The sequence below is a fragment of the Cucurbita pepo genome, chromosome LG08 (assembly GCF_002806865.2).
Source record: "Cucurbita pepo subsp. pepo cultivar mu-cu-16 chromosome LG08, ASM280686v2, whole genome shotgun sequence".
Classification (NCBI taxonomy): domain Eukaryota; kingdom Viridiplantae; phylum Streptophyta; class Magnoliopsida; order Cucurbitales; family Cucurbitaceae; genus Cucurbita; species Cucurbita pepo.
In genome coordinates, this window is record NC_036645.1 from 6,640,215 (window position 1) to 6,666,387 (window position 26,173).

The 26,173-nt window shown below is 36.3% G+C and overlaps 2 protein-coding genes and 1 long non-coding RNA gene across 5 annotated transcripts; 2 read left to right on the forward strand and 1 right to left on the reverse strand.

The window, feature by feature from the left end:
* Nucleotides 1-3,477: 3,477 nt before the first annotated feature.
* On the forward strand, nucleotides 3,478-20,078 carry LOC111800788 (E3 ubiquitin-protein ligase UPL1-like). Of its 3 annotated transcripts, none has more exons than XM_023684637.1 (17): nucleotides 3,478-3,645; nucleotides 3,820-3,922; nucleotides 5,738-5,833; nucleotides 5,912-6,118; nucleotides 6,351-14,321; nucleotides 14,404-14,721; nucleotides 15,259-15,460; nucleotides 15,534-15,814; nucleotides 15,984-16,267; nucleotides 16,688-17,807; nucleotides 17,895-18,041; nucleotides 18,125-18,205; nucleotides 18,322-18,547; nucleotides 18,631-18,770; nucleotides 19,099-19,205; nucleotides 19,392-19,572; nucleotides 19,643-20,078. In XM_023684637.1, the coding sequence occupies exons 2-16, from the start codon at nucleotides 3,890-3,892 to the stop codon at nucleotides 19,492-19,494; spliced, it is 11,316 nt and encodes a 3,771-aa protein (XP_023540405.1). In that variant the 5' UTR covers nucleotides 3,478-3,645; nucleotides 3,820-3,889; the 3' UTR covers nucleotides 19,495-19,572; nucleotides 19,643-20,078. The 3 variants fall into 3 exon arrangements, with proteins under 3 accessions (XP_023540405.1, XP_023540404.1, XP_023540406.1); XM_023684636.1 differs by having other exon boundaries at nucleotides 19,392-19,545; XM_023684638.1 differs by having other exon boundaries at nucleotides 6,354-14,321; nucleotides 19,392-19,545.
* A 1,412-nt stretch (nucleotides 20,079-21,490) lies between these two features.
* Nucleotides 21,491-23,349, forward strand: LOC111800885. The gene is made up of 3 exons (XR_002816043.1): nucleotides 21,491-21,561; nucleotides 21,966-22,145; nucleotides 22,949-23,349. It is a non-coding gene; the product is annotated as an uncharacterized LOC111800885 (long non-coding RNA).
* Nucleotides 23,350-23,500: 151 nt separating this feature from the next.
* On the reverse strand, nucleotides 23,501-25,000 carry LOC111800146 (transmembrane emp24 domain-containing protein p24beta2-like). Its single transcript, XM_023683734.1, has 3 exons — nucleotides 24,827-25,000; nucleotides 24,127-24,325; nucleotides 23,501-24,026 (listed from the first exon to the last, which is right to left on the reverse strand). The coding sequence occupies exons 1-3, from the start codon at nucleotides 24,998-25,000 to the stop codon at nucleotides 23,863-23,865; spliced, it is 537 nt and encodes a 178-aa protein (XP_023539502.1). The 3' UTR covers nucleotides 23,501-23,862.
* Between the last annotated feature and the right edge of the window lie 1,173 nt (nucleotides 25,001-26,173).

A 26,173-nucleotide genomic window follows, 5' to 3' on the forward strand; every position in this document is an offset into this window, starting at 1 on the left:
GTCGTACCGAGCGGATTCAAAAGTATAGATGTCCACTTAATTCATGGAGCTACCGCTTAATTCATGACGCTAAGGTTCATGAGAACCTGCTCCCGAACAAGATGGAGAATGTTTAAATATAAGATAGGACCTGCTCCCGAACAAGTATTTTATTCTCATTCAACTAAACTATCAGAATTGAAAACATACTTAAAGGTAGATATCCATTTGAGAGACAAAAAAGATTTTTTTTTTTTTTTCATTTTGTTTTAAAAATTAGATCAAGTATGAATTAAATACGAAGAAAGGAATAATCGACTTTATTTTCACTTTTTTTTTCCTCATTTTATTATTATTATTGAGAAAAAAATAACTTTCTTGTGAAGAAATGTGGGGAAAAAGAAGTTTTTTTTTTTTTTTTTTTTTTTTTTTTTTTTTTTTTTTTTTNGTTTTACTGTTATTAAAAGTTTAAAATTAAAAATTAAAAATTAAAAAAAAAAAACACTTTTTGGTTGCCTTAAATAATTTTTAAAATATAAAAAGTACCTAAAGGCAAATAGTTTGTGGTTATAAAAAGGGGTGAATAGATAGTTTAAGATTAAAAGTGTTAAAAAAATTAAACTAATCTCATTAAAATTATCGTAAATAATTGTGTAATGTCTTATTTTATTTTATTTTTAATTTTGTTCTTGATTTTTAAAAAGTTTAAACTAAATTTTTAGATTCGTGTCTAAGTAACTATGATCCATCTTGTAATTGTTATAAATGATTTGATCCCAATGGTTTCTTATAAATATGATTTGATCTCAATCGTTCATGTAGAGACATGGAAGTGAGGTAGTAAGGTATCATATACTAATTTATACTATTTAATCTTTTTGTCTGTAAATCCAATAATTAAGAATTGTTTATATTAGAGACATGTGACTAGGCGAGTAGGCGAGCTTAGGTGGCTTTTGGTCATTTATTTCGGGGAAATAAAGTGTACAACATATGTTGTTGATTTAATTTCCTTCAAACCTTTCTATGTAGATTTTTTTTTAAATATTTTTAAAAAATTTAAAACTAATCTTAAGGTATTATTGAAAAAAATATGTTTGAGATAAAAAGTAATATTGGAATATATTTTTATTAATTTAATCTCTAATTTAAATTGATTTTTAAATGGTATAAATAATTATTATTTGTTCAAAGTTCCATAGCATCTCTCGAGCTACACAGCTAATCAATACATTAAAAAAGTTTCATATCATTTCCTCAACAGTATGCATCGAGGACGCTAGCCTCGAAAGAGAGTGGATTGTGAGATACCACATCGATTGAAGAAAGGAACAAGTGCCAACATGAGGATGTTGGGTCTCGAAAGGGGGTGAATTGTGAGATCCCACATTGATTAGAGAGAGAAACGAGTGTCAGCGAGAACGCTGGGTTTCGAAGGAGAGAGTATTGTGAGATTCCACATCAATTGGAGAAGAACGAATACCAGTGGAGACACTAAACCGTGAAGGGAAGTGGAGTGGGGGGCCCACGTCGAGTGGAGAAGGCTCAAATAAGACAATATCCATTAGCAGTGAGTTTAAGCTATTACACTATGAATGCAGCTAATATTTGTTTTTGTGTCTTGTCTCGTTATGTTGGGTGGTTGCTTCTTCTATTTGGTTTGCTTGAACTATAAGGTTGCTTCTTCGAACAATACTCTTAAAATTATTTTTAATTTTCATTAACAAAATCGAAAAAAAAAAAAAAAAAAACATAAGTCATGATTTTCTTGAATTTTATTTATTTATTTATTTATATAAAGCCTCATTATTTTTTCATATTGCTTACATACTTCTTTTTAATTCCGTATAATTCATATTTTTTAATTTTTTCTTTTTAATTCCGTATAATTCATATTTTTTAATTTTTTTTTTAAATTTTATTAATATTTATAATTATATTCTTCCCTGTAAACTTCACCATTAAGAAACCCCCAAAAACCTTCACACAGGATAAACTTTAAATTCCGAATTTAAAAAAATTATAAATTATATAAAAAAAAAAAAAAAAAAAAAAAAAAAAAANACTTTTTTTGGGCGGTTCACATTTCTTTAACCTCCAATACCCGGACTTTGCGATCTTTAACGCTGCCGTTTTATCCACGTGGACCAATTACTGTACTCCCGATTTCCAAGTAATTGTTTTTTTATTAAAAAAAATCAATTTATATTATACCTTCAAATTAAAATATATTTATTTTTTTAAAACATATATTCAATGTATATCACACATTGTTGTATTTAACAAGTTTTTTTTTTTTTTTTTTTTAGACCACGAGTCAAGATGCGCATGACGTGCCCCCTTGAGAGGTCGACCTCACCCTCGACCCTTTTACTGAGGGTGAGGGTGTGAACTTAGGCTTCGACATATCGAATTAAACTAATGTATGTGGTGATCGAGTTGTTCTTGCCAATGACATAACTGGTGAAGAAATTTGCTCGAGACGACGAGTATTACGCTCGATTTTAATGATGCATTTGTTCATGTTGACATTTTAGATTTTGGTGCACAACGTTATGAGTAGAAGCATTGCAATATTGTCAAAGAGCCAAGAATTCGAGGAACGTGTGCTAGTTTTGAGTGCCTAGCTATTAAACCTATATCATACGTCAAATTCGAGTGAGTACTGACGTTTTTCATCTATTATACATTACAAACTATCTATATGGTTATTTTTAAATGAATAATTATAAAAACCATAACTTAACGAGTGGTTGTGAAATTCATAACCTATATGAGATCGATCAATTTTGGACGTTCAAGAGTGTCATTGCAACAACTTATAGTTTCGATCACGATTTTGCTCATTTTATTTGATTTTAAATAAAAAGAAATTCCAAAAAACAATTAAAAAACACGACAATTTTTCCTCTATAATGAAATCTTGGAGAGTTTTATTAGAGATGTACACAGACTGAACTGTGACAATGGTTGGGTTAGTGACTAGACCAATTGAATAGAGTTCACGACAATGTAATTTAATACAAACCCTTTATTTTCAGGTTAGGTTGAGTGATTATCTGATAGTTTAAAAATTTATACTTATTTACCGTACGTTAATAATTGAAATATCAAATATTCACAAGTCACAACATATCACTAATATTAGTTAAAAACGTAAAATATTTTTAATCTTCGTAATAATTAAAAATAGTATAGGATAAAGTTGGGATGAAACTCTATTTTAGTGTTTATCGAATTGACCTTGCAAAAAAAAAAAAAAAAAAAAAAAAAAAAAAAAAAAAAAAAAAAAAAAAAAAAAANATCAACTCACGAACCGAACCGAACCGAACCGAATTTTGGTTTTTTCTAAAAATTAATTAACCCAAACCGAAAAAAAAAGAAAAGAAAAGAAAGGAAAATCTAATTTAAGAGAAATAAAAATAAAAAAAAAGAAATAAATAAAATTGATTTTTTTACCCTTTTTTTGATGCAAAATTCTTCTCTACCTCTTACTTGTTAATATATCAACACTCCTCAAGTTTCCTCTGAGTTGGAATTTCTCATTCTTCTTCTTCTTCTTCTTCTTCGTCTCATCCTCCTCTCTTTTTTATCTCCTTTTTCTATCTCCGATCTCCGTCGGTCTTGATCGTGGTCGCAGGCGATTGGAATTTGTTCACTCTGCCGGTGGAGATTCCTTATATATTCTTCTCTATTTCACAAATTGATTGTTTTTACGATCTGATCATTGCGAAATTAGATTCAAACTCCTCGTTTTACTTCAGTATTTTATTCTATTCACTTCGATTATCTCAATTTTTCCCTTCAAAACTCTAATTTCGATTTTTGTTGTTCGATCAGTTCTCGGTTACTGGGAAGTGATCGGTCATCTTAGGCGGTTTTTAATTTCTGCAATGCTCTCAGTGCCAACATGAAGATGAAGAGGAGGAGGGCGCTGGAAGTGGTATATAGAAATATTGAATCCTCGCGCATATGGCTTTGTTATATACTCTTTTCTTTTCCACGAATATGAGACTTATCGGTCTAGGGTTTTCGTTATTTTTATTAAATTTTCTTTATTGTGTTTGTTTTGATTGTCTTTTGGTGAATGATTTCATGCTTCTTTTAAGTTGGTAATACGACTTTCGCTAGGTTGGAGTGCTAAGAAGAGACATGATTTGGATTGAATTTGTTGAGTGTCTTTTTGGTCATTATCATAATTCGAATGGCTTGTTTTTTAATTGCTCTTATAGTAGCTGATTTCCGGATTGGCTTTTTCAGTTTTTCTTGTACACAAGTCTACTGAATTTGTAAATCTCTTCTTTGCTCCTACGGTTTTTGGGAACTCTGTTGCCACTTTTTGTTAGCTACCGTCGTCCTGATTTAGGATGGATTAAGGGTATCACATATGCCTGTCTCGTGTTATTATTCGGGACGTCACACTGCATATCAGTTTTGCTTGCTTCTGGTCATGGTTCCTAATGGATATTCCGCTCCTTTTTAATACCTGTATGTCTGAGCGTGTGCATGCGTTTTTATTTTTATTTGAAGTACCTTCTCAAGCACATTGAGTCAAGAAGAGAAGGAAAATAGGGGAAAAAAAATATAGACAAGATGTAAAAATGATCGAGTTTTTTAGTACATATGGAAGAAAAAGCTCTCATAATCATGGGTGTCTTCGATTATATAAGGATATCACATGCAGGTTAACTTTGATGTCTATCTCATGTTAATTTTTGTCTTTTCATGCTGAATAAGAGTTTACACGGGAATATGATTCTTAATGGATTCATTTCTCATTTTTTATTGTTTTATTTCCGAGGCCCCAGGAATGAAGGGATAAAAGGAAAAAAAAAGGAAAATTTCTAGATATCATGAATGGCTATGGAGTATGACATGAAACAACAGATGAAATTTTATTAGCGTGTCTATAGGAGATGGGATGGCCATTATTGTCTAGAACTTTGTGGCAAAGATTAGTGGAGTTATTGGCTCGACAGTTGCTATCTATGACTTTGAAATTTCAGAATGAACTATCTGTTGGTTTCGTTTTCGAATCCATGTAGTATTATCATTTTTTAAAAATGGTAGAACAAGTCATCAAATTTCTGTTTCTACATAATACGGCTTCTTGGTGGACCTTACATTCTAAATTCTTTTGTAACTACGACCTTGATGATCAAAGATTGAAGGTGCTTGTTAAGTAGTTTCCTGGTTGGGGCCCTTAGGATGTTCTTTTCCCTTTTCAATGATTTTTGTGAAGTTTCTTATGAAGAGAGAAAAAAAAAAAATTTAGTTAAAAAATATTTGCATGGGATTTATTGTGAAAAGCTATTAATCCAATCCTTGTAAGTTTAGTTATCAGTGGATATCTGAGGTTCTGAAGAGCCCTGTGACAGCTATTATATTAAAGCTCTAGGTTTCTAATAGATTATATGAATATAATAAGCTCATTATTCATGGCATTGTTTGTCAAAATTTTCCGACTGATTTATAACCCTTGTCCTAGTATTGATTTGGGGACCATGAATGAAGTCAGCTTATGCTGTATTAGTTGCTTGCTAATGTAAGTTTTAGGTATTGTTTGGGTGTTTACCATTGGTCCAAATTTTAATTTTCTTTTATGTATTTCTTACTTGTTTTGATTTCTTTTGAACATTTTTTTTTATTATATACTGTTTAATTGTTTTCTTAATCAAAATTTAGTTTCTCAACTTTGGAAGAGAATTGCAACTCATACATATTCTTTTTTCTTATTATTTATTTTTTTGTCTGTCAGCCTCCAAAAATTAGATCGTTCATCAATAATGTCACATGTGTTCCGCTTGAGAATATCGAAGAACCTCTAAAAGGTTTCGTTTGGGAATTTGATAAGGTGCCTCTGAAACTGAATCATCATTTTGCTTTGATCATTCCAGACAGAGTTATATATATGAGTTTTTTTTATATGCAGGGAGATTTCCATCATTGGGTTGACCTCTTTAACCATTTTGATTCATTTTTTGAGAAGCACATCAAGTCAAGGAAGGATTTGCAGGTTGAAGATAACTTTTTGGGCTCCGATCCTCCATTTCCAAGAGAAGCTGTTCTTCAGATTCTGCGTGTCATAAGAATAATTCTAGAGAATTGCACTAATAAGCATTTCTATAGCTCCTATGAGGTTTGTTTTTATTGCAGTAGTATTTTCCCATATTCACACCCCCTGGTACTCATAGGCCATTGATGGTAGTTGCTTAGTATTTTGAATTTACTTTTATAATTTCATTCTTCAGGTGTGGCACGTCATGTTCATCTGCAAAACTAGTGATTTATAGTCTACAATTAGCTTCACGTTAGCATTATTTTCTATTAGCATTTCACAAATTAATGTTTTTGGTTCATTTTAATTGCAGCAGCATTTGTCATGTCTTCTAGCGTCAATTGATGCTGATATAGTTGAGGCCTGCCTCCAGACTTTGGCTGCTTTTTTGAAGAAATCTGTTGGGAAGTACTCCATTAGGGATGCTTCATTGAACTCAAAGTTATTTGCTCTTGCACAAGGATGGGGAGGAAAGGAAGAAGGTCTTGGACTGATTGCATGCGCTTTACAGAATGGTTGCAGCCAGGTTACCCATGAGTTGGGTTGCACTCTTCATTTTGAGTTCTATGCTTTAAATGAATCTGAAAGTGAAATCACGGAAAAGTCCCCCAAAGGTCTGCAAATCATTCATTTACCAAATGTGAGCTCCTGCCTAGAAACTGATTTAGAACTTCTAAGTAAGCTAATTGCAGAGTTCAATGTGCCAAGTAGTTTGAGATTTTCTCTTCTGACAAGGATGCGATTTGCAAGAGCATTTCATTCTCTATCTGCTCGGCAGCAGTATACCTGCATTCGTTTGTATGCCTTCATCGTTCTTGTTCAAGCAAGTGGTGATGCTGATGATTTAGTTACCTTTTTTAACTCTGAGCCTGAGTTTGTAAATGAGTTAGTGGCCTTATTGAGCTATGAGGATGAGGTTCCTGTGAAAATACGAATCCTTTGTCTATTATCATTAGTTGCACTATGTCAAGACCGGTCACGCCAACCAACTGTGTTGTCTGCAGTGACTTCCGGTGGGCATCGTGGCATCCTGTCCAGCCTCATGCAGAAGGCTGTTGATTCAGTGATTACAGATACTACGAAGTGGTCAATACTTTTTGCTGAGGCCCTGTTGTCACTTGTTACTGTTTTGGTCTCATCATCATCAAGTTGCTCAGCTATGCGTGAAGCTGGATTTATTCCTACTCTTCTACCTCTCCTTAAAGATACAAATCCTCAACATTTGCATTTAGTCAGCACTGCTGTGCACATCTTAGAAGTTTTTATGGACTATAGCAATCCAGCTGCTGCATTATTTAGAGACTTGGGGGGATTGGATGATACTATTTCTCGCCTTAAGGTTGAGGTATCACATGTTGAGAATGGTTCTAAGCAACAGGGGGATTATTCTGAATATGGTGGGAGGAATTGGCAAGTTGCCATTGCTGCTTCCTCAGACTTAGATGACTTGCAGCCTTTCTATTCAGAAGCTTTGCTATCATACCATCGACGATTGCTGATGAAAGCTTTACTTCGTGCTATATCCCTTGGAACTTATGCCCCTGGAAACATTTCCCGCTTTTATGGTTCTGAGGAGAACTTGTTGCCTCATTGTTTGTGCATAATATTTAGAAGGGCCAAAGATTTTGGTGGAGGGGTGTTTTCACTTGCAGCCACTGTTATGAGTGATTTAATCCACAAAGATCCTACTTGTTTTTCTGTCTTAGATGCTACTGGTCTTCCTGCTGCCTTCCTTGATGCTGTAATGGATGGCGTTGTCTGCTCTGCAGAAGCGATAACATGCATTCCTCAGTGTCTTGATGCTTTATGCCTAAATAACAATGGCCTTCAAGCTGTCAGAGATCGCAATGCTTTAAGGTGCTTTGTGAAAATATTTACTTCGAGGACTTACTTGCGTGCCCTTACAAGTGATGCTTCAGGATCGTTATCTAGTGGGCTTGATGAACTTATGCGTCATGCTTCATCTCTGCGTAGTCCTGGAGTGGATATGCTGATAGAAATCTTGAATTCTATTGTAAAAATTGGATCCTCCATTGATGCTTCCTGTATAACAACTGACCCGTCAAGCTCTTCTACTGCAGTTCCCATGGAGACTGATGTCGAAGAAGGAAAATCTGTCCTTTCAGATGACAAGGGAATTGCCAAGGTAGGAAACTTGGAGCAGAGTGGTGTTGAGCCATCTCTAGATCAATCTATGACAAATCCAGAGTCATTTCTTCCAGATTATGTGAGCAATGCTGCTCGTCTTCTTGAAACAGTTCTCCAAAATGCTGACACATGTCGCATATTTGTTGAGAAGAAGGGCATTGAAGCTGTATTGCAGTTATTTACTTTGCCTTTGATGCCCCCATCTGTGTCAGTTGGTCAGAGCATCTCTGTTGCCTTCAAAAACTTCTCTCCTCAGCACTCTGCTTCACTTGCTCGTGCAGTATGTGCATTTTTGAGAGAGCACCTGAAATCAACAAATGAGTTCTTGGTTTCTGTTGAAGGATCTCAGTTTACTCTTGTAGAATCTTCGAAACAAACTAGGGGTTTGAAACATCTTTCCTGTCTTGAAAGTATTCTGTGTTTGTGCAACTTTTTGTTGAAGGGGACTACAACTTTGGTTTCTGAACTGGGAACTGCAGATGCTGATATATTGAAAGATCTTGGACGCACTTACAGGGAAATAATTTGGCAAATTTCTTTGGATAATCATTTGAAGACAGATGATAAAAAAAGTGCTGATCAAGAGCCAGAAAGTTCGGATGCAACTCCTTCAAATACTGCTGGAAGAGAGAGTGATGATGATGCAAACATGCCAGTGGTGAGATACATGAATCCAGTTTCCCTTAGAAATGGTTCTCAGTCTTTGTGGGGTGGGGAGCGTGAGTTTCTCTCTGTTGTTCGCTCTAGTGAAAGTCTCCACCGCCGTAGTCGACATGGATTGACGCGATTACGAGGTGGAAGAACTGGACGACACCTAGAGCCTTTTAATATTGATTCAGAAGCTTCTGCTGGAATTTCTGAGACATCCTCTGCTCCAGAGTTGAAAAAGAAAAGCCCCGAGGTTCTCGTCTCTGAAATTTTGAACAAGCTTGCTCCTACCATGCGTGCTTTCTTCACAGCGCTTGTCAAGGGATTTACATCATCCAACCGTCGTAGAGTTGACTCTGGATCATTGAGTTCTGCTTCAAAATCTCTTGGAACTGCTCTATCCAAAATATTTCTTGATGCTCTTAGTTTCTCTGGGCATTCTACTTCATTAGGGCTTGATGTTTCCTTGCCGGTGAAGTGCCGATATCTAGGAAAGGTTGTGGATGATATGGCAGCACTTACATTTGATGGCAGAAAGCGGACTTGTTATTCAGCTATGGTCAATAACTTCTATGTACATGGTACCTTCAAGGAGCTAATTACAACATTTGAGGCTACGAGTCAATTGTTATGGTCACTACCATATTCTGTTCAAAATTCGGCAGTTGATCATGAGAAGACAAATGAAGAAAGCAACTTGTCTCATAGTCCATGGCTATTTGATACAATACAGAGTTACTGTCGTGAGCTTGAGTATTTTGTTAATTCTACGCTGCTTCTATCTCCAAATTCTGCATCCCAAGTGCAACAGCTCATTCAACCAGTGGCTGTTGGTCTGTCGATTGGATTGTTTCCTGTGCCAAGGGACCCTGAAGTTTTTGTTCGAATGCTGCAGGCCCAAGTTCTTGATGTTTTACTTCCTGTATGGAATCATCCCAATTTTCCGAAGTGTCATCCGTCATTTGTTGCTTCCATTGTTTCTCTTGTTACACACATATATTCTGGTGTTGGAGATGTTAAACGAAATCGCAATGTAAATGCTAGGACAACTAATCCACGATTCGTTCCCCCACCACCTGATGAAGCTACTATTGCTACTATTGTTGAGATGGGTTTTACAAGGGCAAGAGCAGAGGAGGCATTGAGAAGGGTGGAAACAAATAGCGTTGAGATGGCAATGGAGTGGCTATTTAGTCATGCTGAGGATCCTGTCCAGGAGGATGATGAACTTGCTCGTGCACTTGCACTATCACTGGGGAATTCATCAGAATCATCTAAAGTGGATAATGGTGACAAGTCTATGGATGTATTATCAGATGAGGGGCATGCAAAGGCACCTCCTGTTGATGATATTCTGACTGCATCAATGAGATTATTTCAGAGTAGTGACACAATGGCATTCACATTGACAGATTTGCTTGTGACTCTCTGCAACCGGAACAAGGGTGAAGATCGCCCTAGAGTGTTGTCTTATCTTATTCAGCAGTTAAAGTGTTGCCCCTTGGATTTTACAAAGGATAATGGAGCTTTAGGCATGTTGTCGCATATTATTGCATTGCTTCTTTTTGAGGATGGAAATGCTCGTAAAATTGCTGCACAAGATGGTATCGTTTGTGCTGTTATAGATATCCTGACAAATTTCAAGTCTAGAGATGCCACTGCAGCTGAGGTTTTGTTGCCAAAATGTGTAAGTGCTTTATTGCTAATCTTGGACAGCATGTTACAGTGCAGACCCAAATTTCTTTCTGAAAATACTGATGGTTCTCCAGTGGGGTCTCCACCTGACGCATCAGGTGGGCAAGCACCTGTGTCAGCACCTATGTCCATCGGAGAAGATGATAAAACTTCTTTAAATGTTGACAAAAAAGAATCTGGATCAGCATTTGACAATGTATTGGGAAAGCCTACAGGTTATTTAACTGCCGAGGAATGTAATGAGGCAATGTTACTTGTGTGCGACTTGATAAAACAGCGTGTTCCCGGAGTGATCATGCAGGCTGTCCTACAGTTATGTGCACGCTTGACAAAAATTCACGCTCTTGCTTTGCAGTTTCTTGAAAATGGTGGTTTGGTTGAACTCTTTAATCTTCCGAGATGTTGTTTCTTTCCTGGTTATGACACTGTGGCTTCTGCTATTGTCCGACATCTTCTTGAAGACCCACAGACTCTTCAGACAGCAATGGAATTGGAAATACGACAAACATTGAGTGGAAGCCGACATGGTGGGCGTACATCTGCTCGCAATTTCTTAACTTCAATGGCAGCTGTTATTTCTAGAGATCCTGTGGTTTTCATGAAAGCCTCAGCTGCAGTTTGTCAGTTGGATACCTCAGGTGGCCGTACTTTTGTTGTGTTATCAAAGGAAAAGGAGAAAGAAAAGGAGAAGGAGAGATCCAAAGTATCTGGAATGGAAGTTGGATTGCCTTCAAATGAAAGTGTAAAGATATCGGAAAATAAGATACATGATGGATCTGGGAAATGCTCCAAAAATCACAAGAAGATTCCGACAAATCTTACTCAAGTGATTGACCAACTTATTGAAATTGTTCTCAAGTACCCATTGACGCAAAATAAAGTGGATTCTGTTAGTAATTTTTGTTCCATGGAGGTAGATGAGCCTAATACCAAGGTAAAGGGTAAATCAAAAGTTGTGGATAAAAAAAATATAGAGGATGAATCTGAAAAATCTACTGGACTGGCTAAAGTGACTTTTGTTCTCAAATTATTGAGTGACATCCTTCTGATGTATGTACATGCTGTAGGGGTCATTCTTAGACGTGATTCTGAAATGAGTCAACCTCGAGGCTGTAATCATTTAGATAGTGTTGGGCAAGGTGGGATTGTTTATCATATTTTGCAACGATTGCTTCCTCTTTCAATTGATAAATCTGCCGGGCCTGATGAATGGAGAGACAAGTTTTCTGAAAAAGCTTCTTATTTTCTGGTGGTTCTTTGTGGCCGTTCTAGTGAAGGGCGTAGACGAGTAATTAATGAGCTTGTGAAAGCATTGTCTTTGTTTTTCAATTCAGAGAGCAACTCAAATAAGAACTCTATCTTGCCGGATAAGAGGATTTTTGCTTTTTCAAATTTGGCATATTCTATACTATCCAAAAATTCGTCTTCGAGTAACTTGCCAGGTTCAGGCTGCTCACCCGACATTGCAAAAAGCATGATAGATGGTGGACTGGTTCAATGTCTGACTAATATTTTACAAGTGATTGATCTGGACCACCCTGATGCTCCTAAAATTGTTAACCTCATATTGAAGGCTCTAGAAAGCCTGACGAGGGCTGCCAATGTTAGTGAGCAAGTAATGAAGTCTGATGGGTTGGTGAAAAAGAAATCTTCAGGGTTAAATGAAAGGCTAGATGATCAGACAAATGCAGTCTCAACAGATGAGACTGTTGGGCAAAATCAGAATGCTGGCAGTCAACAGTTAGTCAGAGAGGCAGCTGGCAATAATCAGCAAGAATTTACTACTACTCAAAATGATAGCAATGTTCACACGCAACCAAATCAATCCATTGAGCAGGAAATGAGATTAGAAGTGGAAGGGACAATGGCTGCAAACCCACATATGGAGCTAGGGATGGAGTTTATGCGTGAGGAGATGGAAGAAGCTGGTGTCTTGCACAATTCTGACCAAATTGAGATGACCTTCCGTGTAGAGAATAGAGCAGATGAGGAGATGGGCGATGAAGATGATGATGTGGGCGATGATGCAGAAGACGATGATGACGATGACGATGATGGGGAGGATGAGGATGAGGATATAGCTGATGATGGTGGTGGAATGATGTCCCTCGCAGATACTGATGTGGAAGACCATGATGATACTGGATTGGGAGATGACTACAATGATGAAATGGTAGATGAAGAGGATGATGATTTTCATGAGAATAGAGTCATTGAGGTCAGATGGAGAGAGGCTCTTGATGGATTGGATCATCTGCAGGTACTTGGGCAGCCAGGAGGTGCGAGTGGGCTTGTTGATGTTGCTGCTGAACCTTTTGAAGGTGTTAATGTTGATGACCTTTTCGGCCTTCGGAGACCTTTAGGCTTTGAGCGCCGCCGTCAGACTGGTAGGTCCTCCTTTGAGCGTTCTGTTGTTGAAGTAAATGGTTTTCAGCATCCCCTTCTTCTTAGGCCATCCCAGTCAGGAGATATGGTCTCAATATGGTCATCTACTGGTAATTCATCTCGGGATTTGGATACTTTATCAGCTGGGAGCTATGATACAGCCAACTTTTATGTGTTTGATGCTCCTGTTTTTCCATACGACCATATGGCAAATAATTTATTTGGTGACCGATTTGGTGGTACAGCTCCACCTCCCTTGGCTGACTATCCTATTGGTATAGACTCATTACCGTTAGCTGGAAGAAGAGGGCCAGGTGATGGTCGTTGGACTGATGATGGTCAACCTCAAGGAGGTACACAGGCTTCTGCAGTTGCTCAGGCTGTAGAGGAACTGTTTATATCTCATATGCATGGCCTTCAACCTGCTGAAGTACCACATCAAGATTCGGGAGTGCAGGATAAACCACTGGATACCCTTGCATCCAATGACAATCAAGTGGTAGCGGAATCTGGTAATGCTAGCAGTCAACAGAACGAAAACCAGAATCAAGATAACTCTGTTGAAGCCTCCCACCATGAAACTAATGTAACTATTGATAGTGCCATCTCTCAACAAGTCAATTCAGTATCTGTTACTGAAGAAGCTGTGGAAAACGTGCAGGAGCATGAACCTATGTCTATTCAACCTCATGCACTGGATATTACATTGACTGAACATGATAGGATGGATATGGGAGAACAAAATGGTGCTCCTGGTGGGCAGATTGAGACATTACCTCAGTTTGACAACCTGCATTGTGATGGAACTTCTGAAGTGCCTGCAGATGAAATGCCATCTCAAGCTGTAAACTGTCCTGGATCTTCTGAAATGGATGCTGAGGCTGGGAATCATGCAGTGTCCAATTTTGGATTAGAAACGCCCAATCTTGGTGATTGCCAGGTCTCTTCTGCTGGTGCAAGTGTTGATGTTGAGATGAATGATAATGACGCTGAAGAAATTCTAACTGAGCAACCTATTCTGACATCTGAGGATGGTAGAGGTGGGTTAACTTCAGAGCAAAATGTCCTGGTTGCTCCTGATGTTAATCAGGCTGATCAAAGTAGTATGAGTAATGAAGCCTCTGGTGCTAATGCTATAGATCCTACATTTTTGGAGGCACTGCCTGAGGATTTACGTGCAGAAGTTCTTGCCTCACAGCAAGCTCAGCCCATCCAACCTCCTACATATGCACCACCCTCAGCAGATGATATTGATCCTGAATTCTTAGCTGCACTTCCTCCTGATATCCAAGCAGAAGTTTTGGCCCAGCAGAGAGCACAGAGGGTTGCTCTGCAGGCAGAAGGGCAACCAGTTGATATGGATAATGCTTCGATCATTGCTACATTTCCTGCTGATTTGCGTGAAGAAGTTTGCATCTCGAACTTTATCTCGGTGTTCATTTCTCAATCTGTTTCTGTTTTGAAGTTTGACCTTTTTTTCTCGTGTTCAGGTTCTGTTGACTTCCTCAGAGGCAGTTTTGTCGGCACTCCCTTCTTCATTGCTAGCTGAAGCTCAAATGCTTAGAGATCGAGCAATGAGTCACTATCAGGCTCGTAGTCTCTTTGGTAACAGCCATAGACTGGGCAATCGAAGGAATGGCCTGGGTTTTGATAGGCAGACAGTGATGGATAGGGGTGTTGGAGTTACAATTGGTCATAGAGCAGCTTCTGCCATTGCAGATAGCCTGAAGATTAAAGAAATTGAAGGCGAACCACTCCTGGATGGAAAATCATTAAAAGCTTTAATAAGACTCCTAAGATTAGCTCAGGTAATTCAATACATATGTTATGATGAATTGAGTGATTTTTACCCATTGGATGATTTGAGAACTGGAATTACATTTTATAGTTACTGGCAGATATATGCAGTTATGAGTGTTCTCTTATCTGAGCCCAATCTGATATCTGCAAATATAATTTTAGTGTATACAAGAGGCTGATCCTTGGATTTAAATATTTCATCGGTTCTTTTTTAATGAACTGAGAGAAAAATACAAATTGATGTTGTATTGTTATAAAATTATGTAAGTAGTTTCAGTTTCCTTTTATATGATTAATTAATTAGAAATTTTCTCTTACCATTGGGTTCTTTTTATATGATAAATTTAAATGATTTTCCATTAAAAAAATATTTGGTTATGTTTCCTATTGGATAAGACCTCTCACTTGAAGGAAGGGGATCTTTACCTTTCAATGAGGTAGCCATGTTTAAAATTGTACCTTCAAGTATGCGGAGAAGTGAAATTAAAGTTTTCTGCTTATGTTCTCCACCTAATGTGGTATTTCTTCTTTTCTATGCTGTCCAGCCCCTTGGAAAAGGTCTATTGCAGAGGCTTTTGTTTAACCTTTGTGCACATAGTGTTACAAGGGCTATTCTAGTTTATCTCTTACTAGATATGATCAAGTCGGAGGCTGAAGGTTCCGCGGGTGGAGTTGCAACAATCAATTCTCATAGGCTCTATGGTTGTCAGTCAAATGTTGTTTACGGAAGATCGCAGTTGCTGGATGGTAGTACTTTCTTCACTCAAGTTTTGTCTCATTTTGTCATTACCATATTTACTCTTTTTATGTATCTTAACAGGTCTTCCTCCTCTGGTGTTGCATCGTATTCTTGAGATTCTAACTTATTTGGCCACAAATCATTCTGCTGTTGCCAATATGTTGTTCTACTTCGACTTGGAGAATGTCCCTGAGGATTTGAGTTCTACATGCATGGAAAATAAGAAGGGCAAGGAGAAAGTTGTGGAAGGGCTTCCATCAAGCAACATGAAAAACTGTCAGGCCGGAAATGTTCCTTTAGTTCTGTTTTTGAAGCTTTTGAATCGGCCACTCTTTTTGCGTAGTGTTGTGCATCTTGAACAGGTATATATAGCTGTTTGAAAAGAGAACAGCCGTGGTGGCAATCGCTTGAACTCAATATTTTTCTTAGTGTAATGGTGCATGTGTCTCTGCAGATTTTGGGTATTATTATGGTTAACATTTATCCTTTTCATTTTCCCCATTTTTTAATAAAAAAATCTGTATGTTACAGGTCATGAGCCTTCTTCAAGTAGTTGTATATACTGCATCATCAAAACTGGAGCATCAGTCCCGTTCTGAACAGGGAACAGGAAATCCCCTCATTTTGCCTGTTAATGAAGGTAGTGGTGGTGTTTCAAAGGATCCTGCTTTGCCTGAGGCAGACTCAAAACAAGAAAATAGTGATGCTGCTGGGTCAACATCAGGTGGAAAAAGGAGTCATGACATACGTAATATCTTCTTGCAACTGCCAGAGTCTGTTTTGTGCAATTTATGCGCACTTCTTGGCTGTGAGGGGTATTCTTCTTCTAATTTGACGTCTTTTAAGTTGTCTGCTTTATCCTATTGGCTTTATGATGATAGCAAATTAGTTGTTGGTTCCTTTTTGCCTTATGCAGTGACTTCAGGTTGGAATAACTTTTGAGAAAGTGTTTTTAATTGAAATAGTTCTTCTACAAGAACGTTAGAAAGAAGCACTAAATAAGTGATTTTTAAAATCATTTTAAGTGTGTTTAGTATTTTGAAAAGTAATTATTTATGCAACTTTAACTCCATACAAATTTGAAAATGGTTTTAATCATCAAGAAGCACTTTTCACTCCCCCAAAAGTCATGTCAAACTCACCCTTAACCTATTTAAAGGCTCTTTTTCTTCTCCTACATATATACTTTTTCTTTCACTTGAAGAAACTAAAATTGTTCATTAACTGGTGTTTAGGCTCTCTGATAAAGTATATGCGCTAGCTGGTGAGGTACTGAAGAAGTTGTCCTCGGTTGCAGCACCCCATCGAAAATTCTTCATGTCAAACCTCTCAGAATTAGCTAATGGATTGAGTAGCTCTGCTATCAGCGAGCTTGTTACCTTGAAGAATACTAACATGTTAGGTTTAAGTGCTAGCTCAATGGCTGGGGCAGCAATTGTACGTGTTTTGCAGGCTCTTAGTTCACTAATTTCCCCTAGTGCGGGGGAAGCCAAAAGTTCAGAGTGCAATAGTGAATTAGAGGAGCAAGCTATCATGTGGAGCTTGAATGTGGCACTAGAGCCATTGTGGCAAGCACTAAGTGATTGTATAAGTGTGACTGAGACTCAACTATCGCAGAGCTCCTCTTCCAGTGCACCAATTAATGTTGGGGAGCAACTTCAGGGCACCATCTCTTCCTCTCCTCTACCTCCTGGAGGTCAGAGACTCCTGCCATTTATTGAGGCATTCTTTGTTTTGTCCGAAAAGCTTCAGGAAAATCTGTCTATTTTGCAACAAGATCATGCCAGTATTACTGCTAGAGAGGTCAAAGAGTCTGCTGGCAGTTCAGACACATTAAGCACCAAGGGTACTGATTATCAGAAAAAGTCTGATGGCGTTGTTATGTTTACAAGGTTTGCTGAGAGGCATCGCCGTCTTTTGAATGCTTTCATCAGACAAAACCCTGGGTTATTGGAGAAATCACTTTCAATATTGTTGAAAGCTCCTAGGCTTATTGATTTTGATAATAAGAGAGCTTATTTCCGTTCAAGAATCAGGCAACAGAATGAGCAACATATTTCTGGTCAATTGCGGATTAGTGTTCGTCGGGCCTATGTTTTGGAGGATTCATACAATCAATTGCGTATGCGGCCAACTCAAGACTTGAGAGGACGATTGAATGTGCAGTTTCAAGGTGAAGAAGGTATTGATGCTGGTGGCCTGACAAGAGAATGGTATCAGTTACTCTCGAGGGTCATATTTGACAAGGGAGCCTTGCTATTCACCACAGTTGGAAATAATGCAACTTTTCAGCCAAATCCAAATTCTGTCTACCAAACAGAACACCTTTCCTACTTTAAGTTTGTTGGCCGCGTGGTAATTAACTAAAACTGGTGTTCTGATCATTGCTAAGGATTCGCTAGATGTTTCAATCTGATTTATTATATTTTGAATTCTATATAGGTTGCCAAGGCTCTGTATGATGGACAACTTTTGGATGTTTATTTCACAAGATCGTTTTACAAGCACATACTTGGGGTTAAGGTGACTTACCATGATATAGAAGCTGTCGATCCTGATTATTATAAAAACTTGAAGTGGATGTTGGAGGTTAGTGATTTTCTGTATTTAATATGATTAAATTAATTTTATATTTCAAATTTTATATCCTAACTTTTGGATCTCTCTGTCAGAACGATGTGAGTGACATTCCTGATCTTTCATTTAGCATGGATGCAGATGAGGAGAAGCACATTCTTTATGAGAAAAATGAGGTCATTATCCAAAATTTGGGCATCTGTCAAGCCTGTTTTTGTGTGTAGTAAAAGCTTTTGCGAATGAACTCTTCTGCTATTTTTGTAGTCTTCATGATCTTCTTTCCATTTTACAGGTCACTGATTTTGAGCTTAAGCCTGGGGGAAGAAATATAAGGGTTACTGAAGAAACTAAGCATGAATATGTAGACCTGGTTGCTGATCATATTTTAACCAATGCTATCCGCCCCCAAATTAACTCATTTCTAGATGGTTTCAACGAACTGGTGCCTCGAGAGCTTATTTCTATTTTTAACGACAAAGAGCTTGAGCTACTCATCAGTGGACTTCCAGAAATTGATTGTGAGTTCTCTCACGCAAAATAATCGTGGTATCTGGTGCTTTGGGTTATTTTCTGAGGTTTTAACTTCTTATTGTCTTTCCAGTGGATGATTTGAAGGTGAACACCGAGTATACTGGATACACAGCTGCATCAAGTGTTGTGCAGTGGTTTTGGGAGGTGGTTAAATCTTTTAGTAAGGAGGACATGGCAAGATTGCTGCAGTTTGTGACTGGAACATCAAAGGTAGTAAGAAAATAGAATGTTGCATACGCCTGTTTGCATCTATTATTTATCGTTTATATGATGTCATCAACATTTTTAGTGAGTCCTTCGTGTTCTTGCTCCCGTCGAATGTATGCTTGAGATATTACCCTTTCCTTGGATGTTTGAAATGATTGACAAGACTAGATATATTTTTGTGTTTTTAACTTAATTCACGTGGTGGGTTGGCACATGCACAGACACAAATATTTCCGCAACACGCTGATCCAAGGAATTTTGTGTAATCCTGAAGTAGGAATACGAAGTCTCTACGGTTTTCTTCGAGTCACCATTCATTTGTGATTTTCAGGTCCCACTGGAGGGTTTTAAAGCTTTGCAAGGTATCTCTGGACCTCAGAGGTTTCAGATTCACAAGGCGTATGGAGCTCCTGACAGGCTGCCATCAGCACATACATGGTTGGGAATCTAAATGCCGTTCTATCTTAATTTTTATCTTACATTATTGTTATGAGCAGAAAGCCTAGAATCAAGTATAGCTTTTTTTTTTTTTTTTTTTTTTTTTTTTGGTNGGTATATAACCTTCTGGGAACTATTCCTTTCTTCCAGCTTGAACGAATATGATTCTCACATCTTTTCTTTCAGCTTTAATCAACTAGATCTTCCTGAGTACTCATCAAAGGAGCAGCTTCAAGAACGCTTGCTGCTTGCCATTCATGAGGCCAGTGAAGGATTCGGCTTTGGTTGAGCCAGATTTTGATTTGCAAATCAAGAAATGCTCTGAAATTTCCATGTACATGTTAGTTCTAAATCCCCACTCTCAAAGGTTTGTTTTCGTTATATGTCTGGTTTTATCTGTTGTAATACTACTGACGTTTGGTATTCGACTCCACCAGATGAAGACAGAAGCTGCAAATACAAGATCGAAGAAGGGCGGGGACGAGGAGTGGGTACTGAAAAATAAAAATGAAAAATGAAGCTACTTTTTATTAAGACGATGACCTTTGAGGGAGCAGATTACTGTGTTTTTGAAGACTGTGATGTGCTCCTTCAAAGGTAACCAATTGGTTTGAGAAAAAAGGTAATTCTTTTGGTTAGAATGCTCAGAGCATTGAAAGGAGTTCTATGGGTTAGAGAATGAATACAGAAGAAGTTGACACAAAAATGAGCCAAATTCCATTGTCTATAATGAGTCTTTTCGTTGGCCTTGGTAGTTCAATTCAGTTCACTCACTCCTTTTGCAGCCAACAATCTGCGTTTAAGGAGTCTGTGTTTTATGTTTCTGTAATTAACTTTGAGGTTGGTAATAAAACACTGAATGGATTTTTCATATTCTGGTTTTATTCTTATTATTCTTATTCTTATGATTATTTAATATTTCAAGCGTATTTTCCTCTATTTGTTGGGTGGCATTGTTTGAGTAATTTGGTACTCAAATCTTGCGTCTGGTTCTGGACAGTGTGTGAAGGTGAGGTTGAAACAACCATATAGGTTATGTTTGATGGGTCGTGGTTTTAACACGATCATAACAAGTCTTATGGAGAATTTAAGATCCATTACTATTTGTCCAATTTGCAGCTTTGTTGGATTATAGGCAAGGTTTTCCTTTGTTTGTCGAACAACTCAATATATGTTGCTTGTGTTGTGTGCATGTTCACTTGCTTACAACTTTATTTGACTTGTCTCTACTTAGGCCAATGTCTTTTAAATGTAATCTTGCATCTCCATGTTGTTTTAATTTTAACTAACATTTCAAGTCTTAGGATGTCATTGACATTTGTTGTTTGCTCGATTCGAGAATTGATTCATGAGTCAACTTTATTGTTAGGACATTCAGACCTAGGTACTATCGAAGCATGAACTTTCTTTTGTTCATGCCGAGTCATTTCTAGATATCGTGTAGGAGAGCAGCCTCATATACTAACCATTGGTTCAAGGGCAAGCGTGCAATGACGGCGCACCCATGTTATCTGACATTGTTCTCGGAATTCCATTTCCAAAGGAAGATTCCTAAGATGCTCATCCTTCAATGCTCGTGTGAGACTAAAAGTTTTAATTTCTCATCTCATGAAAAATCCTTTCGCTCCGCTTAACTCCTATTATCCATTTGGTACATTTTAGGTTCTATTATCCTTTCGGTACATTTTAAGTTTGGTTGAAGTAGACATGAATTTGGCGAGTAATCATACAGCCTTTTGGAGCGTCTGTCAATTGTTTGATCGACCCGAAATTTGACAAGTTTTTATCTTTCATATAGATAGAACTAACTCCAGAGTCGATATTGAAACTCATGCAAAACCCCGACTTTTGAGGTTATGGTCTATCCTTTTCAAGTGTCCCTGACACTCATAACAACCTCTTGCCCCCAATCTTCCTTATGCTTCAACTTGGCTTTAATGCATACTTTTTGATGTGTTGGTTGATGTATCGTCCTTCATTTGGCTAGATAGTTGCATGTTGCTACTTTGTCGCTTTTGTAAAAAAGATTTATTAGATTTAAGAGGCATAGTAATTTTGTTCTAAGAGGTTTATGGATTATGGGTAATAATAATAATAATAATAATAATAATAATTTTAATTTATGAAAAAATAGTTGAGACCATTCTTCTAACAAAAAAGTTAATTATAAACCAATATAAGGACTATTTTAAATTTATAAATTAAAAAAAAAAAAGTATTTTATTATCCCAATAAAAATAAATAAATAAATAAATATCAATACGATCATAACTCTGGAACATATAAAGAGCTTACTACCTTTCCTAAAACGTCCGATCTTTTGGTCTTCTCCTTTTCCCCACTTTCTTGAATTCATGTCGGTACGATCATTCCTCTTTCCCTTCTCCATTGATCACGATTCCATTTTATTCCATCCGATTTACTTCCCCTTCTTCAATTTACTTATCTGTCTTGGATTGCCTTCTTGATTTTTCCCATTTTTTATTCTTGGAGATTTCGCGATGCTTCTCACGCCCACCTTTTCTTCCCCATTATGTTTTTTCTTTGAATTGAATTTGTTTCTCTTGCCTGATCTTATCATCTGGTGGACTCTATATTATCATGTTCATCGGGTTTTTTCTTACCAATTGATTGATGGAACTTGATCGACTATGTATATTACTTGACTCTGTTCTGATTGATAATCAATGTTTTGAACCCTAACTTTTGATTGTTGCTATTAATGATGGGTTATAGACACATGTATGCTTATTTTAACAGGAGAAGGGTCAGCCACTACCTAAGTTTGGTGAATGGGATGTTAATAATCCTGCTTCAGCAGAGGGCTTCACTGTGATCTTTAATAAGGCAAGAGATGAGAAGAAATCCGGTGGCCAACCTGAATCACCTGGAAACGCGCCCAAGGCAAAACCTGCATCTGATCCTGCCAAATCTCAAGCTGTAAGATGTTTTGAACGCATCTTTATGTATAATTATTTGTTGCGCGATTTATCGCTTGTTCATGCACTTCAATGTGCCATTATGGTAATATATATTATTAGAATGACAAAAATATAATGGTCACTAGCTAAGAATTAGATATGAGTAGAGAGAATGGGAAGAGATGGAGGCACTGTGTAGTTGGTTTAGACTTGAGTGAGATTGCTCATGAGAGGAGGTTCTTAGTATCACTGACACTTGGGGAGTCATGGTGAGATCCCACGTCCGTTGGAGAGGGGGACAAAGCATTCCTTCTAATGGTGTAGAAACCTCTCCCTAATAGATGCGTTTTAAAACGTGAGGTTGACGGCGATACGTAACGGGCCAAAGCGGACAATATCTACTAGCGGTGGGCTTGAGTTGTTACAGTCATTTTTTGTAGTTTCCTACCTTTTATATTTCATTGTCGTTTCAGTTTGCTTTGCTTTCCATTAAAATACATACTTCTGTTCTAAGAATTATCTTATAATTGATATCTCCAATTAACTAGAGTTTTGTGCTTGTTTAGTCTTGAAAATGCATTAATTATCAAAATGTGTTCATTTTTCATTGAAATGCAATAGATTTTGGACTATGGAATGAAGCTCAAGTCCTATATATTTATTTATCCTAATCAACTAACAATGACTTAAAAATGGGAAGATATGGATTTATTTGGCGATATCTCATTGGTACCATTTCTTTATGAGCTGTTACACCTTCCCCCATTTCTTTATGGGCTGTTACACCTTCCCCTCACGTTGATGATTTTTCTGCTGTTCCAGAAGAAATGGTTCTGCTGCATTCAGAGCCCGTAACCGTGTTGCTCTGTGATCGTCTCCACTGGTTTTCGATTGCGGTCAGCCTGCTATACTATTCACTTCTTAGTCTTCATTCATGGAGGAAAAAAGTTGAAGAATTTTACGTGCTTCGTTTGTGGTGCTGTGAAGTGTTGGTATAAGCTGACCTGTGCTATCTAATTTGTTTTTACTTCTTTTTTGTTGTTTTTTTTAAGAACGCATGTTGCTGCTTAGATCTGATATTGAATCTCTAATATTGTTTGTTAAATGGTTTCTTTCTCTCTTTCCATTTTCATTTTCCCCTGTAGAAGATTTTCGATTACTCGAAAACAACCCTTTAGAGAAAGTCCATGCCTCATGGAGCATAATATTCTCTTGCTTTCTAAGCATGGAGCATAATATTTATGTTGAAAATGTTGGCAAACATTAGAAGAAAGAATCATACGAACATAGATACTCGTTACAACGATTCATAATGGCGTATTAGACGTTGAGAAAGTAATTATTCAACCATCTGAAGCTGATAATCTTATAAGGATGAATAGTTTTAGCTCTAAACCAAATTTGATGATTTCTTTTAGTTTCATTAAAAGCAGAGAAACAAAAAAAAACTCCTCAACCTTTCCAGCACTTGTTCTGCCATGCTTGTTGTTGTATGTCTGCTGGAGTTTGAATCTGCCATGGATATGAGATTATATTCTGTAGGTGCTCGAATACAGGCTTCCAACTTTTTTCTCGAACAGGCGACGTAGAAGGAAAACTTGAAGACTGCTTGCACCGATGAGCGCTGCTGATTCGAGAACAGCCTTCAGAATCGCCATTGTGCTCATTGCGTCATTCACTGCGAAAAAGGTACTTCACTTACTAAATGCTAGAAGTTGTTGGTTAGATCTGATATTTCAATTAATACAAAGGAATAGATTGTATATCAAATGGGTTAATAGATGAACAATACCTTTGGCTTGTCGCTCTGTCTGTGCCTCTAACCATTGCTGTTCAAACTCAATAACGCCTAAGGTTTCTCCCAACTTCTTTATTTGAGCCAATAAAGGGCTCAAATGCTCTGTAAATTTCATTTCAAACCCAAATGAGATGAGCAGAAAAGTAATGGGGAGTATGAATTTCAAAGTAAAAACTTTAGGGTTCATCAAAGGAATTAATACCATCTTTTACATGTTGTTCATCATCATCATAGAACTCATAGTAATGATTGATATGGATATCAAATTCTATGGTCTCTTGGTGAGGTGAGTTGTTGATGAAGCAGAAGTGATATCGCCCTTTTCTAAGAGAAATAAACTCAAATTTCTCACTTGTTTTCCCTCTAATTTCTTCAATTCTCTCCCCTAAAGGCCCTTTCACCTGTACTTTGCAAATCACATTTAATCATAACAAGACTAAAACATGAACGGATGACTTAGTTTCGACATTGAGAGTCTTAAAACGATGCTCGAATTTATAAAATTGGAGTTGGGAAAGCCTGATTTGTATTATATTTAGGTTTGTGTCACTGTGATGAACAGATCACATCACAGATCTATGATCTGTAAATGTTACTAAAATGCCAGTTTTATAGAACTGTCTATTCAAAAATGAATACAAACATATTGAAAAAACTTATTTTTGAACCCTAATGCATAGAACTCTAATTTGAATCTCATTCACCCATACATACGTGCAAAACAAAAGGCTCAGTCCTTAATCTCTGTAACGTATGCAACAGCAACACGTATATACAATCAGATTCAATGTCTTAACCCTAATTCACGAGCCAAACATCTCATAAACATGCAAATGAATACAAACAATCTAGACGAATCTAAGAGAGAAAAAGAAAGAAGAGTAATTGATAAAAGTGGTCACCAAAAGATCAACGCCATTGTGAGCATGATGTCGCCAGGTATGAACGCTAACGACGACAAAAGAGAGATAAATGGTATCTCTAATGAATTCAACGTTGTGAGAGAAGCATTCTTCTTTGTCAATCACAAATCTAATCCCCAAAACTGGGTGTGATGATATGAACAAAGCCGCCATGAAAATAAAAAACCTGTATTTTGACTTCCCACTTCCCATCTCCATTTTTTTTTTCTTAAACTTCACAAATAAACAATTTTCTCCACAAATAAACAGAATCGAATGAATTCAAGGAATGGGTTGTTTATACAAAAAAAAATAAAAAATAATAATAATAATTTATGCTATTTTTTTTATCCCCGAAAATTTTGAGATTTTTTTTTTTCAAAATTATTAGGGATTTTGCGATCAGTATATAACTATAAATAAATGAAAATTGTTTTTCAAATAACAACAAATTAGTTAAATGGTTGGTTTTATGGTTAAAAAAATCTTAGAAAAGTTTAATTTTATGTAATTATTAGTTTAAAAGAGATAAATCAAAATTTAAATTTATATATTATAGAATATAATATTTTATTTGTTTAAAAAATAAGGTACAAAAATTAATTTATCACTAAATTAACCAAATCTATCTAAATATATCTTTATTTTCTGATAAAATATTATTGAGTATTTTTCTTTTACAAACATTGTAATTTTTTTTTTTTTTTTTCATTTTTCGTTTTCTATTTTGTTTCCGTAAAGTGAATAAATCTATAAACAATATATATATATATATATATATATATATATATATATATATATATATATATTCTTTAAATCTATAAAAATATATTCTTCAAATTTTTAATTTTTTTTTAATAAAAAAGATCCAAAAACCTTAAACCCTAAGATTTTAATGTTTTCATTTTGTCGTTTATTTTCTGTCTTGTTCTTATTTTTCTAAAATAAAAAAGATTTTCCTTTATTAAAAAAAAAAAAACTATATTTGCGTTTATCATTTGAATTTTTTAAAAACTTTTAATTTTCTCCTTTTGACTTTTATATAATATTAAATTATAATTTTAGATATTTAAATTTTTATTTAATTATATCAATTTTACCGTAATCTTCTAACTCTTTTGTTAATAATAATAATAATATTACTATTATTACTTAATTTCAAAAATTAATTACCAATACCATTTGTGTTGCTTTTACCTAATTTTGACTTTTTGCATTAAAATATTATTCTAAAAAGGGGTTTGACTTTACACTTAAAATATAATTTGTATTCTATAAAAAAAAAATTGAATAATTAAAAATACGTTTTAAAATAATTTTTTAATATCACAAATTTAAAATAATATT

What these genes read in the sequence shown, in the direction of transcription:
- LOC111800788 (XM_023684637.1), top strand. Translation starts at nt 3,890, where the DNA reads ATGAAGATGAAGAGGAGGAGGGCGCTGGAAGTG. An exon ending in CTGCTGATTTGCGTGAAGAA is followed by an intron (nt 14,322 to 14,403) that starts GTTTGCATCTCG and finishes TCTCGTGTTCAG; the next exon opens with GTTCTGTTGACTTCCTCAGA. An exon ending in GTGTTGTGCATCTTGAACAG is followed by an intron (nt 15,815 to 15,983) that starts GTATATATAGCT and finishes TGTATGTTACAG; the next exon opens with GTCATGAGCCTTCTTCAAGT.
- LOC111800146 (XM_023683734.1), bottom strand. Translation starts at nt 25,000, where the DNA reads ATGGCGGCTTTGTTCATATCATCACACCCAGTTTTGGGGATTAGATTT. An exon ending in ACAATGGCGTTGATCTTTTG is followed by an intron (nt 24,326 to 24,826) that starts GTGACCACTTTT and finishes TGCAAAGTACAG; the next exon opens with GTGAAAGGGCCTTTAGGGGA. An exon ending in TGAACAACATGTAAAAGATG is followed by an intron (nt 24,027 to 24,126) that starts GTATTAATTCCT and finishes TGAAATTTACAG; the next exon opens with AGCATTTGAGCCCTTTATTG.